Raw genomic sequence first — 18,132 nt, forward strand, 5'->3', positions numbered from 1 at the left:
GAGTTGCCAGCCTCAGAAATTGCAGCCCAAATAAATGCTTCACAGAGTTCAAGTAACAGACACATCAACTGTTCAGAGGAGACTGTGTGAATCAGGCCTTCATGGCCCATCTGGTTTGTGCTTAGTGGGACTATCATTTGTTTTACAACAGGACAATGACCCAACACACCTCCGGGCTGTATAAGGGCTATTTAACCAAGAAGGAGAGTGATGGAGTGCAGCATCAGAAGACCTGGCCTCCACAATCCCCCAACCTCAACCCAATTGAGCTGGTTTGGGATGAGTTGGACCACAGAGTGAAGGAAAAGCAGCCAACAAGTGCTCAGCATGTGTGAACTCCTTCAAGACTGTTGGAAAAGCATTCCAGGTGAAGCTAGTTGAGAGAATGCCAAGAGTGTGCAAAGCAGTCATCAAGGCAAAGGGTGGCTATTTGAAGAATCTCAAATATATTTTGATTTTGATACTTTTTTGGTTACTACATGATTCCATACGTGTTATTTCATAATTTTGATGTCTTCACTATTATTCTACAATGTAGAAAATAGTAAAAATTAAGAAAAACCCTTGAATGAGTAGGTGCTCTAAAACTTTTCACAGGTAGTGTACATGTTGGTCTCTGCAGCAAATGAGACCAAATGTTCTTCTCTAAAGATATAAAAAACACTTGTGTGTGTGAAATGTGAACACATACATTCTTGCAAAAACTAGATAGATAATTCTGTAATTAACAACTGGAATATGATGAATATTGCATTAAAGTATTCTCCTTATGAACGAGAACATCAGGTGACATTGTAAAACTTGTTTTATTCTAGCAAAAATCCCTGAAGTGAGTACTACTACATTTTTATTACAGTATATTCTGATAAAGGCACTTTTAATACAAAATCCAGCACAAAACAAAACCTACCGCTGATGACAGGGTTGTGCGCAACTAACTATTTGCATAATGTATGATACCTTCCCACCCCTAGGAGGCTCACTACTTTGTGTCTTTGGCAGGCTGCTCACTAAGTTTCTCCTTGTGGTACTTCTGTCCAATCCCATAAGGCACGTGTGCCGCGATAGTACCCAGCTCCTTGGCCCCCTCGATGTGGAACATCTGGTCATCAAAGAAGATGTGGGGACGGATCTTCTGCAGGAGGGGCCCTTTAGGGGCCCCGGCTAGGAACAGGGCCTCGTCGATCTCCAGGCCCCAGCTCCTGAGGGTCTTGAGGACGCGGGCCCCTGAGCTGGCTGCGCTGCGGGATGTTACTAGGTAGGTACGAATGGGGCAGGTCATACGCTCGTTCTTGGCGTAGAACTTCCTCTGGAGCTTACCAAGCGCCTCCAGGAAACACTTTAAGGGACCCTGAGTGAATGAGACATAGGGTTAGCATAGTATTATTACATTTTTTATTAAAGCAAATACATCAATGGGTTCCAGTTTATTTGGATAGTCCCCTATTATAGATGGTCTTTAAATGCTCAAACTATCAACAGCCACGGATGATATGCAACAACTTGTTAAGGATTAGGGTAAGTGGGTGTGTTAGTTAAAAAGTTTGTTGATAGTAAGTTGAACATCTATAACCCTCTATAGGGAGACTCCAAATAAAGTATTACCCAAAGAAAGAACATTTGGAATCATGTCAAAAGCTAACATAAAATAGGAGGCATATACTCTCATGAACACCTGTGCAAGAGGTTTGTTCTCAAACTCCTTCTCATGCTCAAAGAACGTGTCCAGGCCGTGTTGTTTCACGATGATCTCCGACTCATCAGAGAAGAGGACAGCATCCCCGTCAAAGGCAACTTTCAGCTGTGTGTCGGAAAGCTTGTTCTCCACATCTCCAGATGCAAACATGGTCGCTGCTGCAATGCCTATTTATAAAGACATTATAAAAAAGGGGCTTATACATGCTCATAAGTCTTAAAAATGCATTACAACGGTATCATATATGTAGGCTATATCATACCTATAAAAAGTGTTACCACAATGTACATCTACAGTTTTTTACTCTGTTACCAATTTAGCATCCATGCTAACCTAAACCAGTTTAATCCCTAGAGGACAAAGGAAAGCAGCATTTTCAACTACCCTCCTCAATGGCCTCCATGACTTTCTCTCCATCCTTGGAGAGGTACAGGTTGGTCAGATAGGCCTTCAGATAGCCAATGGGGCTTTGCCCTCCCGTCATACAGAACCTCTCAATGGTTAAATCTGTCAGGTAGAGTGAAAAACAAAAACGTATCAGAACCCCATACAAATGTGATGGTATCATCAGGCTGGTAGCCAAAGATTGCCACTAACATCCATGCAAAACATGCATACAACCACTAAAAACATATTTGGTCAAAAATACCCATCATTCAATGAAATGCAGCTCACAATAAGCGCGTCTTATAACCATAGAAATATAATTACTCCAATTACTGGTCATTGTATTTCTCTGCTTATAGCACTGTAGTAGGCATGGCTGAGCGTGTCGACCACGAACCGTAGTGGTTGATGCTGTTGATGAGGCGCACTCCGACCTGGGCGTGGTTATTAGTCATCAGGACGATGTCAAACAGCTCTTCGCTGTCGGGGTAGAGCTGCCTCAGCCGTGCGTTCACAGACATCAGAGCCTGCAGGGTGTGCACAAATGCACTGATAAATGCACAGGGGCGGACTGGGACAAGAATTCAGCCCTGGCATTATCCACATCGCTGCGTACACCACCATCCCTCCCACCATCATGATACCACCAACCATAGATGCACCCTTCACCCTGACCCTACACACAGGCAGTAGTGCTGACATAACATTGGCAGTAAAGTACAGCATTTCTCAACCATTTTCTGTACCAGTGATTGGCGAGACATGGTCCTCTTTTTTTAACCAGCTCATGTTTAAAACAAATACGTAAAAACACCACTGGAGACAACTCACCACTATAACTGTGCCTCTTCTCTAACCATTTTGTTTGTCTCAGCATCTTCGCTGGTGTCACTCAGTGCTGCTTTTGTTCTGTTCTGTCTGCTTAAACATTCCACGTTATAAAAGCCAAGCTAGCAACTTAGCCTATATTGCTAATTAGTGCCCGTCATATATATGTTCTCCTGAATCAACACATACCTTCAAATGTTATTGGCCGCATAGACATTTTGCAGATGTTATCGTGGGTGTAGCGAAATGATGTTTCTAGCGCCAACAGTGCAGTAGTGATATTAATAATAGCGAACAATACAAAAAACCACACAAATCCCCTAAATAAAAATAAAGGAATTTAATATAGAGTTATTAGATAGACGGAATATACATATAAAGAAAACGTCCTCTCATTGTCAACTGCGTTTATTTTCAGCAAACTTAACATGTGTAAATATTTGCATGAACATAACAAGATTCAACAACTGAGACAAACTGAACAAGTTCCACAGACATGTGACTAGCAGAAATTGAATAATGTGTCCCTGAACAAAAGGGGGGTCAAAATCAAAAGTAACAGTCTGGTGTGGCCACCAGCTGCATTAAGTACTGTGGTGCATCTCCTCCTCATGGACTGCACCAGATTTGCCAGTTCATGCTGTGAGATGTTACCCCACTCTTCCACAAGGCACCTGCAAGTTCCCGGACATTTCTGAGGGGGGATGGCCCTAGCACTCACCCTCCGATCCAACAGGTCCCAGACGTGCTCAATGGGTTTGAGATCTGGGCTCTTCGTTGGCAATGGAAGAACACTGACATTCCTGTCTTGCAGGAAATCACGAGCAGTATGGCTGGTGGCATTGTCATGCTGGAGGGTCATGTCAGGATGAGCCTGCAGAAAGGGTACCACATGAGGGAGGAGGATGTCTTCCCTGTAACGCACAGCGTTGAGATTGCCTGCAATGACAACAAGCTCATTCCGACGATGCTGTGACACACCGCCCCAGACCATGACGAACCCTCCACCTCCAAATTGATCCCGCTCCAGAGTACAGGCCTCGGTGTAACGCTCATTCCTTCGACGATAAACGCGAATCCGACCATCACCCCTGGTGAGACAAAACCGCGACTCGTCAGTGAAGAGCACTTTTTGCCAGTCCCGACGGTGGGTTTGTGCCCATAGGCGACGTTGTTGCCGGTGATGTCTGGTGAGGACCTGCCTTACAACAGGCCTACAAGCCCTCAGTCCAGCCTCTCTCAGCCTATTGCGGAAAGTCTGAGCACTGATGGAGGGATTGTGCGTTCCTGGTGTAACTCGGGCAGTTGTTGTTGCCATCCTGTACCTGTCCCGCAGGTGTGATGTTCGGATGTACCGATCCTGTGCAGGTGTTGTTACACGTGGTCTGCCACTGCGAGGACGATCAGCTGTCTGTCCTGTCTCCCTGTAGCGCCGTCTTAGGCGTCTCACAGTACGGACATTGCAATTTATTGCCCTGGCCACATCGGCAGTCCTCATGCCTCCTTGCAGCATGTCTAAGGCACGTTCACGCAGATGAGCAGGTCAGTAGAAAGGCCTCTTTAGTGTCCTAAGTTTTCATAACTGTGACCTTAATTGCCTACCGTCTGTAAGCTGTTAGTGTCTTAACGACCGTTCCACACGTGCATGTTCATTAATTGTTTATGGTTCATTGAACAAGCATGCGAAACAGTGTTTAAACCCTTTACAATTGAGATCTGTGAAGTTATTTGGATTTTTACAAATTATCTTTGAAAGACAGGGTCCTGAAAAAGGGACATTTCTTGTTTTGCTGAGTTTATATGATGGTGTGTATAGACATAATGGAAAATGTATGAATAGAAAAGGTGTGTACAGCAGTAGTTATATAGGATGAGCCTTGACTAGAATACAGCATACACACAAAGTAGGTAAAACAGTATGTAAATATTATTAAAGTGACCAGTGTTCAATGACTATGTACATAGGGCAGCAGTCTCTAGGTCAATTACTATTACAGGGCTCCAGGCTAACATTTTCCCCTGGTGTCACTGGTGCTACTAACTTTTACAGTTGTTGGCACCAGCCCCCCAAATTATGAGTAATCATTTTATGAAGTCATTCATAGTGCTTTATTAAGAAGTGTAATAAATAGACAGACTAAGTTGTTTCATCTAACACGTACAAGCAGGAATGCATGACTCAATACATTTAACCTAACCCAGTGATTGTCATGAATTATGGGATGACAATTAAGACTATATTTGCTATATTTTACTGTCAAAATAGGACTCCAGAATTTTTTTGTTCAATAGAGATACATCTTTATGTGCACCTCAAATATCATTAGGCTAATTAATTTGGGGTACAACACGAGGAAGTGGAAACTCAAAACACATTAACTAGATCGATAACTCTAAATATAATACCCACTGCTAGTAGCCATGTATTCAACCAACAGTACATTTTATGTCCTAAAAACATGTTGCAGTTGTAGGCTACTACCCATGAGACCTATCGGCCTATACCCTCGCAAAGGCCGGTGTGCATTTCGCCGCGCGCCGCTCCATATCTCAAAGCCATATCAAATATCTTGGTTGTAAAACTATTGAGCTGACTATTGAGAAAGCTGAGGCCCTCCACTCTTCAAACGGGACAAAGAGACTAAACTTCCAAAGCGGTGATTTCCCGCAATTGCATTTTGAAATGTTAAACGATTAGACCACATTTCTCTCTCAAGCGCATGGGGGAAGAGGAGAGTGGCTTGCTCATTACAGCAGCAGGTCCCTGTGAAACAGGCACAGGGTCAGGGTGCTCAGTTTCATTACAGGAATCGTGAGGCTAATGCACTTTACTGTTTGTCCAAATCATGGTTTTAGCTGCCCAAAAAAATATGACAAAGTGGAATGTGCTCCAAGTTTATAAGCAGTGACACCCATCCTTTCAGTTTTTTACAATCCATGATGTTGTCTGTCTAACTGATGACAGTGTCAGAACAAGTATCTTTGCTGAAGCCCTGTTTCACTTTGAATATGAGTTTGCGTGACCTCAGCCTGAGAAAAACAGGCTGGCCCATCTTGGCAGGGGGGCTGGCCTTGCCCACTGATTAGCTAAAAGGCTCATTATAGATTAGTATAACAGCAATTGTGCAACAATCCACCCAACAGAAATCCACCCAACTATAAATGTTATTACAAGAGGTCTTCCCTCGAGTTAAACATTTGTCATTCAGCTATTGATTCAAACATGGTCTAATGGTCATATAATTTTGACTCCTGTGGCTGCATACCATTATAGTAGAAGAACCAGATTAACCTGCCACAATGGCATCCATGCGTAGATGGTAACAGTGGTAAACAACATTGGCTATTGTAATTCTGAGCAAAAACCTATTCTGGATGCATTACACACATTTCAGCTAGGCCTAAAGACAATGGCAATATTGAGTGAGGTTTCTCCTTCACCTACAATAAGGAATGTATATATAGTTGTAAGGCAATCCCAGCCCATTCATAGACACTAATAACCTTTAGTGCCTATTGACAATAGTATCTTCTGGCTGTGGGAGTTGTTTACAGCCCTGATGCTAGCTCTAAACGTTAGCACGGATCGCTTGCGGTACGGCTTTGGAAACAAAGAACGTATATTTCATATCAGCAAGAATTATTATTATTATAAAAATGTTAAGGTTAAATTCCTAAAACACCTTTATAGGGTTAAGACTCCCCCACATGGACATATTTCCATTTTACAGAGCTTGTTTACAGACAACAGACGGAAGACAGAGTCGATTACCCGTGCTAATTAGCTATCTGCGTCTCCGAGGACGCCGCAAACGTGTTGTCACTGAAAAATACTGTTGGCTGCAACTGTTTTAAAACATTGTACAGCAGAGGAGGACAGGAAATACCATCCTACTCAGTGAATTTCAGAAATGTTTCAATAGTGTGTTTTTTTTTTTTAGTTATCAATTTTAGATACAGTAAATATATTCACATCACCAAATAACTGATTAAAATACTGTTTTGCATTGAAGGACTTTTGTGGGCAGATCTGAAAAAGCCTGTGCGAGCAAGGATGCCTACAAACCTGACTCAGTTACACCAGTTCTGTCAGGAGGAATGGGCCAAAATTCACCCAATTTATTGTGGGAAGCTTGTGGAAGGCTACCCGAAACGTTTGACCCAAGTTAAACTATTTAAAGGCAATGCTACCAAATACTAATTGAGTGTATGTAAACTTCTCTACTATTATTCTGTCATTTCACATTTTTAAAATAAAGTGCTGATCCTAACTGACCTAAAACAGGGAATTTTTACTAGGATTAAATGTCAGGAATTGTGAAAAACTGAGTTTAAATATATTTGGCTAAGGTGTATGTAAAACTTCCGACTTCAACTGTACCTGTTGTGTTGATGTTTAGGATGAGGTGGGTGTAATTCTTTGTGTGCTCTAGGGCAACAGTGTCTAGATAGAATTTGTATTTGTTGTCTTGGCTACTGGACCTTTTTTGGAACACCATTATTTTTGTCTTACTGAGATTCACTGCTGCTTTAGGCCCTCTTTGGTTGGGGACAGAAGTACCAGATCATCTGCAAACAGTAGACATTTGATTTCTGAGTCCAGTTTGTCAATAATGGTGTATACGTGGTTTGTCGTACAGTATTTTGGTAAGAAGACAATTTGACATTTTCTCAGGACATTGATTCCACTGAGGAAATGTTAGAGTCTGCTGTTGATGATACTGCAGAGGATTCTTCAGAGATTGCTGCTAACGCATATTCTACAGAAATTATTGGGGTCAAATTTTACGGGTTGGAGTGATCAAGCCTTGGTTCCAAATATTAGGGAAGATGGCAGAGCTGAGGGTAATATTGAAGAGTTTAAGAATAGCCAACTTGAATTTGTGGTCCAAGGCTTGATCACTCCAAGAATAGCCAACTTGAATTTGGGGGGGTTGTATTTTGTCCTGTAGCTCATCCAATGTAATTGGAGAATCCAGTGGGTTCTGGTAGTCTTTAATAACTTATTCTAAGTTTAGTAAATGATCATGTATATGTTTTTGCACCTGGTTCTTTGTTATATGGCCAAAAAGGTTGGAGAAGTGGTTTATCAATACATCTTCATATTGGATAGATAGCTCTTCATGTTGTTGTTTGTTTAGTGTGTTCCAATTTTCCCAGAAGTGATTTGATTCTATGGATTCTTCAATCACAATGAGCTGTTTTCTGTCATGCTGGTCCTTCTTTTTTCTTAGTGTATTTCTGTATTGTTTTAGTGTTTCACCATAGTGAAGGCGTAAGCTAAAGTTTTCTGGTTCTCTGTGTTTTTGGTTGGATAGGTTTCTCAATTTCTTTATTAGGTTTTTACATTCTTCATCAAACCATTTCTCATTGTTGTTAGTTGTCTTAGGTTTTCTGCCGGAATTTTAATTTAATATGTCAGCTGATAGGTCAAATATATTGTTCAGGCTTCCTACTGTTCCTAAGTTTACACCTTCACTATTGAAGGAAAACATTTTGTCTAGGAGGGATTGGATGTGTTGTTGGCCAATAGTTTTTTGGTAGGTTTCTACACTACCCTCCTTCCATCTATAGCATTTCTTAATAGTATGCAGTTCGTTCAGCTTCGATGCCTCATGGTTGATTATTGCTCCATTCAAGTAGATTATGATTTTGCTGTGATCTGATAGGGGTGTCGGTGGGCTGACTGTGAATGCTCCGAGAGACTCTGGGTTGAGGTTGGTGATAAAGTAGTCTACAGTACTACTGCCAAGAGATGGGTTATAGGTATACCTACCGTAGGAGTCCCCTCGAAGCCTACCATTGACTATGTACATACCCAGTGTGAGACAGAGCTGCAGGAGTTGTGACCCGTTTTTGTTGGTTATGTTGACGTAGTTGTGTCTAGGGGGACATATGGGGAGGGGTGCTGTCACCTCCTGGTAGGTCTTTGTCCCCCTGTGTGCTGAGGGTGTCAGGTTCTTGTCCAGTTCTAGCATTTAGGTCACCACAGACTAGAACAGTGGCTTGCGAAAGTATTCACCCCCCTTGGCATTTTTCCTATTTTGTTGCCTTACAACCTGGAATTAAAATGGATTTTTGGGGGGTTTGTATAATTTGATTTACATAATATGTCTACCACTTTGAAGATGCAAAATATTTTTTTTGGGTGAAACAAACAAGAAATAAGACAAAAAAACACAAAACTTGAGTGTGCATAACTATTCACCCCCCCCAAAGTCAATACTTTGTAGAGCCACCTTTTGCAGCAATTACAGCTGCAAGTCTCTTGGGGTATGTCTCTATAAGCTTGGCACATCTAGCCACTGGGACTTTTGCCCATTCTTCTAGGCAAAACTGCTCCAGCTCCTTCAAGTTGGATGGGTTCCGCTGGTGTACAGCAATCTTTATACCACAGATTCTCAATTGGATTGAGGTCTGGGCTTTGACTAGGCCATTCTAAGACATTTAAATGTTTCCCCCTTAAACCACTCAAGTGTTGCTTTAGCAGTATGCTTAGGGTCATTGTCCTGCTGGAAGGTGAACCTCCGTCCCAGTCTCAAATCTCTGGAAGACTGAAACAGGTTTCCCTCAAGAATTTCCCTGTATTTAGCGCCATCCATCATTCCTTCAATTCTGACCAGTTTCCCAGTCCCTGCCGATGAAAAATATCCCCACAGCATGATGCTGCCACCACCATGCTTCACTGTGGGGATGGTGTTCTCGGGGTGATGAGAGGTGTTGGGTTTGCACCATACATAGCGTTTTCCTTGATGGCCAAAAAGCTCAATTTTAGTCTCATCTGACCAGAGTACCTTCTTCCATATGTTTGGGGAGTCTCCCACATGCCTTTTGGCGAACACCAAACGTGTTTGCTTATTTTTTTCTTTAAGCAATGGCTTTTTTCTGGCCACTCTTCCATAAAGCCCAGCTCTGTGGAGTGTACGGCTTAAAGTGGTCCTATGGACAGATACCCCAATCTCCACTGTGGAGCTTTGCAGCTCCTCCAGGGTTATCTTTGGTCTCTTTGTTGCCTCTCTGATTAATGCCCTCCTTGCCTGGTCCATGAGTTTTGGTGGGCGGCCCTCTCTTGGCAGGTTTGTTGTGGTGCCATATCCTTTCCATTTTTTAATAATGGATTTAATGGTGCTCCGTGGGATGTTCAAAGTTTCTGATATTTATTTATAACCCAACCCTGATCTGTACTTCTCCACAACTTTGTCCCTGACCTGTTTGGAGAGCTCCTTGGTCTTCATGGTGCCGCTTGCTTGGTGGTGCCCCTTGCTTAGTGGTTTTGCAGACTCTGGGGCCTTTCAGAACAGGTGTATATATACACTGAAATCATGTGACAGATCATGTGACACTTAGATTGCACACAGGTGGACTTTATTTAACTAATTATGTGACTTCTGAAGGTAATTGGTTGCACCAGATCTTATTTAGGGGCTTCATAGCAAAGTTATTTTATTCATTTCACTTCACCAATTTGGACTATTTTGTGTATGTCCATTACATGAAATCCAAATAAAAATCCATTTAAATTACAGGCTGTAATTCAACAAAATAGGAAAAACGCCAAGGGGGATAAATACTTTTGCAAGGCACTGTACATGTCCCTGGGCCTGGAAATGATTGATCTCCCCCTCTAGGATGGAGAAGCTGTCTTCATTAAAGTATGGGGATTCTAGTGGGGGGATATAGGTACCACACAGGAGGACATTTATCTCTGTTGAGATCATTTCCTTTTGAATTTCTAGCCAAATGTAAAATGTTCCTGTTTTTATTTATTTTTATAGAGTGAGTTATACCAAATTAGCATACCCCCTGAGTCCCTTCCCTGTTTTACTCCTGCTAGTTTGGTGGATGGGACTACCAGCTCTCTGTAACCTAGAGGGCAACCAGTGGGTCCATCACCTCTATACCATGTTTCTTGTAGGATGACAATGTCTGTATTTCTGATTTATTTGGTAAAGTCCAGGTTCCTGATCTTTAGGCCAAAGGCAGATGACCTCAGGCCTTGGATACTCCAGGACGAGATAGTGAAGGATTTGTGTTCCATAAAGTGTCCAATGTTGTTAGTCGTGTGTTTTGGCCTCAGACCAGTAAGTGTGAGCAGAGCCTGCTGAGCATCTGATACATTCCATTATCTTGGGCTAGTGTAAGCGTGGGGGTTGGGCCTGTTTGCCTGCTCACGGCCTGGGCGTATGTGTGACTTTTATGTTGAGGCCCTCTTTGCGGGAGTGGGGGGCGTGGGGTGGGCAGGAGGGGCATAGGTCTGATCTGAGGGGGCCTATATGGGATGTGGGCATGGTTGGTTTGGGGGGGTATTGATTGGTTGGGGTGGGGGTGTGGATGTGGGGGGGGGGGGGGATCCCGCAAGTCTGTGGCTGGGTGACCCTAGTTGGTCCTCAGACAGAAGGTCTAAGGTCTCTCTCTCTCTCTGTCTGTCCTAATGACCACTCCACCACAGGCTGGTGTTATTTGGGAGCCAAACATTCTGAGCAACAAATATTGTGTGATAGATAAGATAAATCTCCAACCCTGAGACACAAAAGCAATCATCCTCACCACTGTATCCTCACACTCAAGAGCAGTTAATGATAATATTTTGTCAGCGAATTAATAGGAGATATGGGAACACTACTAGGACACTTTCCCTCTCATCTCTAGGGCTAAGTCATTCTTTTTTTCAGGTATGTGCCAAGTGCCAACCGCTTACTTTATTGAGATGTAAAACTGGGTAGGCTTATGCACAACATGCATAAGCCTACCCATGTCCACGTTCCACCTGTTGACGTGGCTTGCTGCCTACTGGCTTCGGCATTACCGGTACATTGATCTCTAACTTCAGCACCATGGACAGCTCCGTATATTTGTATTATGCATGGCCTACTACCTACATGACATAGGAAATACACTGAAATGTAAATTAAATTAGAATGCTTTTACTAACACTCACCACAGCTGCTTAAATCGCCTTTATAATAGGCTAATGCAACTCTTTGATCGCATTTGCAGACCAAGGCAAGATGAATTCATGACAGTAATTAAGTAGATTGGGAAGCATTCAAAACAGAATTGCCTCTATATAACAATAATCACTCTGATTTTTCTGTAAAATTGGCCTACTGTAGCGTACCTTTTTAACCAACTTGTGCGCTCATGGCCATTCGTGAAATAGTCACATTATGGTCATTTTGAACAGATCACCACCACTTGTGTCAAATAATAGTTTTACAAATTCTTCTCAAATTAGCCTATATGATGAAATTCATTGCTTCCATACTACAATAAAAATAACATAAAAAGCTACTGCTTTAAATACAAAGATCAGCTTATTTCAACATATACAAAGGAATCCGTTGACAATGTCTATGTCATATCAATACAATAAAGAGTAAATTATTCCATATCATTGCTGTGTTGTGGCCGGCTGTTTTAAGACTACTTGTTGCAGCAGATGAGGCATTCTTTTTAGCAAACCAATTTCTAATATCCATTTTGACCACGATGAACAAACAAGTTAAGGTAGCCTACTCTTGAACATGACATTCCGAACGATCACGAGGCTGTCTACATAACGCTCCACCCACTATTCATTTGAATCAGCAAAAAGAGACACACGCTTCATGATGCATTTATGATAGGTCTAAAACCCTGTCAGTCTTAATTACTTGAGCCATATTTAATTTAACAATAAAAAATAGAGGTAATTGAAACTTTAAATGGGCCAAATATCATATCATATCATAGCATGTTATAGCAACAACAACAAAAACATTAGTCATGCAAAATTTCATTCAACCATGTATTTTATTTACACAGGCAAGGAGGTGGAGCCGGCAGGGGATGTAGCTCAGTTGGTAGAGCATGGCGTTTGCAACGCCAGGGTTGTGTGTTCGATAAAATAATGTATGTGCTAACTGTAAGTCGCTCTGGATAAGAGCGTCTGCTAAATGACTAAAATGTAAATGTAAATGTATGGTAGGGCGAGCATGGCTCCCTAAGGCCCGCCCACAACGCCAGGCCTGCAGTAAAGTAATATATTTAAATATATGCACTATAATTGCATTTGATATTATGTTTATGAAATAGATAAATGAAATATATTTTTTTATATATTTGGGAAATATATGTATAAATAATACAGCCATCTGTATAGTATGTAACATAGAGAAATGCACAAGCGATGGACTTGTAAAGGATGCCAGAAAACATATCAAAGCTATGTGAACATACAGAGTCTTTTAATAACTTTTTTATGCTTTTTTTTGTCTTTTAAAAATGCTGAAATATCAAATGATCCCTCCTGGAAAATGACCTGTGAGACAAAAATAAATAGCTTAAACATCACTGCTACTTCAGCCAGGTGTTGCTGTAAAGTAAAGCTAACTCAATTAATACATTGCGGAAGGATTGTTCAGTGTCAAACCTCAATAGGATAGAGTGCCTTGGGCAAGTTTCTGCCTTTAAACATCGAATGGCACAGCCATTGGTGCCATGAGTGTTGTGTGCTGGGCAGGGAGCGATCCAGGTCCCTGGTATGGAGGCGTTGTGGTGATCCCACCAGGGTTCAATAGCTTGGGATACCTGCCCCCTAGACCTGCTGTTAGAAGGAAAGGTGTTAGCAGGAGATCATCAGAGAGGGCTATCATTGGCTGGTATAGTCTTGGAGTTAAACCTCATGTAGTCTAAAGCACTATTCACCTGCTTTCATGGAGTAAGGATTCACTCCTTTGGGGAGACTAGAGTTCCCTAGATACATCCCCATCGGGGGAGGAGGTAGAACAGGCTTATTCTGGAAAACATATCAACAAATTTGCAAATGTATTAGTAACATTCTTACAGTTGAAATACAATGGTCATCCACTGCTTTACTGACGTGAATTAAAGTGAATACCTCAGCCTTGGGCATGGGACTTGTGTCAACCCATCAATGTGAATCAAGCCACTGAGAAATAGATGAATCCACTAGAGTGTCTCTATATAGAATATACATAACAGGTTACTTACAGAACTAGGCTTGTCATCTGGTATCGTTGTCATCTGAGGAACCTTTTTCTTTTCACAGAAGAACCAGCTGAGCCAGCCTCCACTGTTTGGTGTTTTCTGTACTGGGGGTGCTGGGGGCTGAGGTTCAGCCGCCAGCCAGCTGCCAGTCTGGCTCTGAGGGTTGGCCTCGGAGTGTTCCGGCTTGGTGATGGTCATTAAAGCAGGATCCGCCACATATCTACTCCGGATATCTGTGACAAGTGGGAGAAGTCAAGCCACTCTGCTCATCACAGTACAGAACAATCACTAGCTGACAGTGTGTCTTGAAATGATACTTTGTTACAACCCAAACACAACCAGACTACAGGCACATGGATTCCTAGAGTTAAATCTGTTTCACGTAGACATTTAGACAACACACTCATAAGATAAGGCTTTTCTTATTACCTTTTCTCCTGGCATAGAAATGTCCACAACGTGGAGCATTCACTCCAGCATCCCAGGATCCCACTATGGGGATGATGGGAGGTGAAGGTGGTCCATGCCATTCCATCTGTTCCATTCCATTGGTTTGTGTTGGGATGATGCCTTGTTGGAATGATTGGTTCTTGTTGGGATCCTCCCTCTGGATGATGCCTGTCGGGAGGATCCCCTCCCTCTGCACAGGGATGATGTTTGTCGGTTGGATCCCCTCCCTTTCAGGTACCACAGGCATGTCATCAAGGAGCTATCCAGTGCAGGTGGAGTATAGGAGTTACAAAGACATTAGAATTACCATTATCATTCCAGCCATCATCATTAATCATCATGATTACACATGACTCATCCTACTCTTGCTGAGACTAATCTACTACCTGAGAGAGGGCACTCTGCAACTCAATAAACTTCCCCTGCATGGAATTCAGCTGCCCCTGCATGTGGTCCATTGACTGCTGCAAGTTGTTCACCTGGTTCTGGGCCCACTGCATCTCATCCTTAGCAGTCATCAGGACGTTTATCAGACTGAGATAAAGAGATTTCACACCATGCCCATCTTTAGGATTCTTTGTCCCCCAATTCCCATTTCTTTAAGAATGCACCTCTGTGCAGATGTTACATTGTGTTACATAGAAAACCCTTACCCTGACATGGGCTCATGGACCAATGGGATCATTGGTATGTCTCCCTGCTCCTGGTTCACTAAAGAAAGAATGCAAGGAAGATTAGAGGACAAAGCCTTGGTTCAGCAATGACACATTCTGCACACCATGACTATTGGACTGTACAAATGAAGTCAATCCTTGCTCCATTGGTAGTCGTTCATAGGGGACTTTTGGGAAAGTTACCAGAATTATGCAACCTTACATCAGCCCAATCAGTGCTTACCTCCAGGAGAGTTATCCATGGTTAGCTTTCTCAGATAAAGACAATCCTTGTGAAGTGCACTCCGTCTGGGTCAACAATACAATGATACACAGCCTTCAGGCAACTTTTTGTCTTGTGCCTGAATGATGGATCCACAGAACTAGAATGAGATTCAATTTCTATGGATGGAAAAGCAGCGGTATTGCTCAGTGTTATGACATATTATTGAGTCATAATCATGACTACATAACTAATAGTTAATCTAGGTTAACAACGTCATAGCAACCAGAGACTTCTATTGATTGTGACATAATCATACATAGTTCCATATAATTCCATATCATGTTGAATTGAGATTGAATAAGTAATATGTAGGCTACAATCCTATGAGGATTATTATGTCCAATGGTAGAATCATGACACAAGAAACCACAGGGCCTAATGTAACACTAACATTTGCACTGCTGAAAAGTAAAGCCATTCTAAAATCCACTGAAACTCAATACATATAGCTTTTATATATGCACAGAACCATATTTGTTACACTATTTTGTAAGGAAAATAGTCTGCTTACAACTCTGTGTTATAGGCCAATGTCTTATAAAAACGTTATCACTAAACAACTAAATAAGTTCCTCTATAAATAGACCTACAATAAGTTACAGTGAGTTGATAGTCATTTGGTTGAATTACAGTATTTTAGGCCCCTCCCAGATTTCGGTTGGTGACCTGGATAATGTTGCTGCTGTGGGATTCATCCTGCTCCTTCTCGTAAGGAACGGGGCCAGCTGACCTCAATACATGTCATTATCATATCACAGTTTCCTGTTGGCAAGAAGCAGCCGTATCACTGTGTGTGTGTCAGTCCTATGTAACACAGCCTAAAGATGTGCCACATGCTAGCCCCCTGGAAGCACGATACAGTCAAGTGCTGCTGCTGCTGTTGACATCCCTGTAGACACCAAAACATCCCCATCCCATCCTGACACACACTTATCACCAACAGATAATGTTCATGCAAACCCTACCTCTTCAAAGATGATCCTAAATAAACCCCACATAGCCACACGCTCCAATCCGTCTCCTATCATTGAGACCCCCCCCTTACCTTCTGTTTTCACCCACAGACATTATAATGCTCACCTTCTGCTTCTTCTTGATGTTCTTGGCCTTGAACTCATTCTGGAAAACACAAACACATACAGGTCAATCCCAGACATCTACAGTAGTAGAGCAACAACCACAATCAACCATCTGTTGCATAGGTAAGTACATATTGGTAGTGGATGAGGTGAATTACCTATTTTACAAAGTAAAATGGTTTGAGAATTTACAGAATTAACACCATGATCCCCACCTTCACACAAGCAAACACCCACGTACAGCTAATTATAGTGCCTGTGTGATGAGGATGAGGTGTATCTCATATAACGCAGTGGGGGTACTTTGTGCCTCTAATCCTTTGTTATGAATAGTGTCTTAAACAAGCAGTGGCTACTCAGTCCTCCTAGTGTCAGCACCCAGAGTATCCATGGCAACTGCAGACTGGGCCCACCAGCTCATGGAGATGCAGTCCGTTGCCCAACAGGCAGAAAGATACCTCATGTACACTAAATAGTGTGAATGACAGTGCTCTCCTGTGGGGTGTACCTGCAAGTGCATGGAAGAGAGGCTTTTGATCAACTCTGGTTCAGAAGAGCAAGGCTGATTTATGGAAGATTTTACTCCAGGATCTGAATGTGTTTTCTACATTTGATTGTTATAGTTCACTTGAGAGCATAAAATGCTAACGCAAAGGCCAATGTAGACATCACAAAACAGTGAACAAAACAATTCAGCCATTTTGTAGCCAGCAGCCCCATCTATTGGTGAGATTTGATAATACATAAAAACAAAATCAACCGTTCAATTCTGTTTCGAACCTTTTTCAACCTCCCTGCAACCGTACTGCTATATGCACACGATAAACCCTTTATTCTCAGTTAAACGTTTACAAAAAGACAGACTTGATCTTTTTAAATATAGAAATTAGAGTTTAAAAAGAAAAACACTACATGTGCAACATGAGACTGTCCTTTCGCATTATGTATATTCAACTATAAACTGTAAGCGTAACGCCGGACGTGTAACATTTTACAAGTGGAACAGCAGATATGGTCAACTAGCTTGCTTGATATTTTGATATAGCTTTAAGAGCAAGGTGAGGTTTATTGCGTTTAAAAAGTAATTTTTTTATGGAATAGGAAAACCGAATATATTAGAACAGGGTTCTTCAATTCCGGTCTGTTTTTCATCCTCTCCTTCTAATCAGGGGCTAATTCAGACCTGGGACACCAGGTGAGTGCAATTAACTACCAGGTAGAAATAAAAAAACAGAAGTGTTTCGGCCCTCCAGGACCGGAATTGAAGAACCCTTTATTAGAACAATGAATGGATAGTAAAAAGTGGAATAGATATTAAGTGTAAATAAATGTAATAAAGCCTATTTTATATGGTAGCCTAAGCATGAAAACCAAAACGCATCACTTTCATATCAATTAGCATTCTACCTTGTAAATGCTCCCTTTCATACCTTCACTATGCACATATCCTTGCCGTTCCTCTATGCAAAGGATTTCAAAGCTATGATAAACCGCAATTCCATGGCATGCATTGGCCGAAGTCTAGATGCAGGAGTGTTGAGAATATACAGGTCAAAATAATGGAAACACCAAAATAAAATGTCTTAATAGCGCGTTGGGCCACCACGAGCCAGAACAGCTTCAATGCACCTTGGCATAGACTCTACACGTGTCTGGAACTCTATTGGAGGGACGCGACACCCTTCTTCCACGAGAAATTCCATCGTTTGGTGTTTTGTTGATGGTGGTGGAATACTCGTCTCAGGCGCCGCTCCAGAATCTCCC

General features: G+C 42.0%; 1 protein-coding gene across 1 annotated transcript; it reads right to left on the reverse strand.

The window, feature by feature from the left end:
* Positions 1-982: 982 nt before the first annotated feature.
* On the reverse strand, positions 983-15,266 carry LOC311126175 (uncharacterized protein; the record flags this gene model as incomplete). The annotated part of the gene is made up of 9 exons (XM_084200195.1): positions 983-1,351; positions 1,676-1,863; positions 2,081-2,203; positions 2,481-2,610; positions 13,904-14,133; positions 14,330-14,609; positions 14,737-14,884; positions 15,004-15,061; positions 15,248-15,266. 9 exons carry the CDS (start codon positions 15,264-15,266, stop codon positions 983-985), a joined length of 1,545 nt encoding a protein of 514 aa, XP_084056321.1.
* Positions 15,267-18,132: the final 2,866 nt, after the last annotated feature.

This window comes from Coregonus lavaretus (genome assembly GCF_964263955.1).
Source record: "Coregonus lavaretus genome assembly, contig: HAP1_SCAFFOLD_1175, whole genome shotgun sequence".
Lineage (NCBI taxonomy): Eukaryota > Metazoa > Chordata > Actinopteri > Salmoniformes > Salmonidae > Coregonus > Coregonus lavaretus.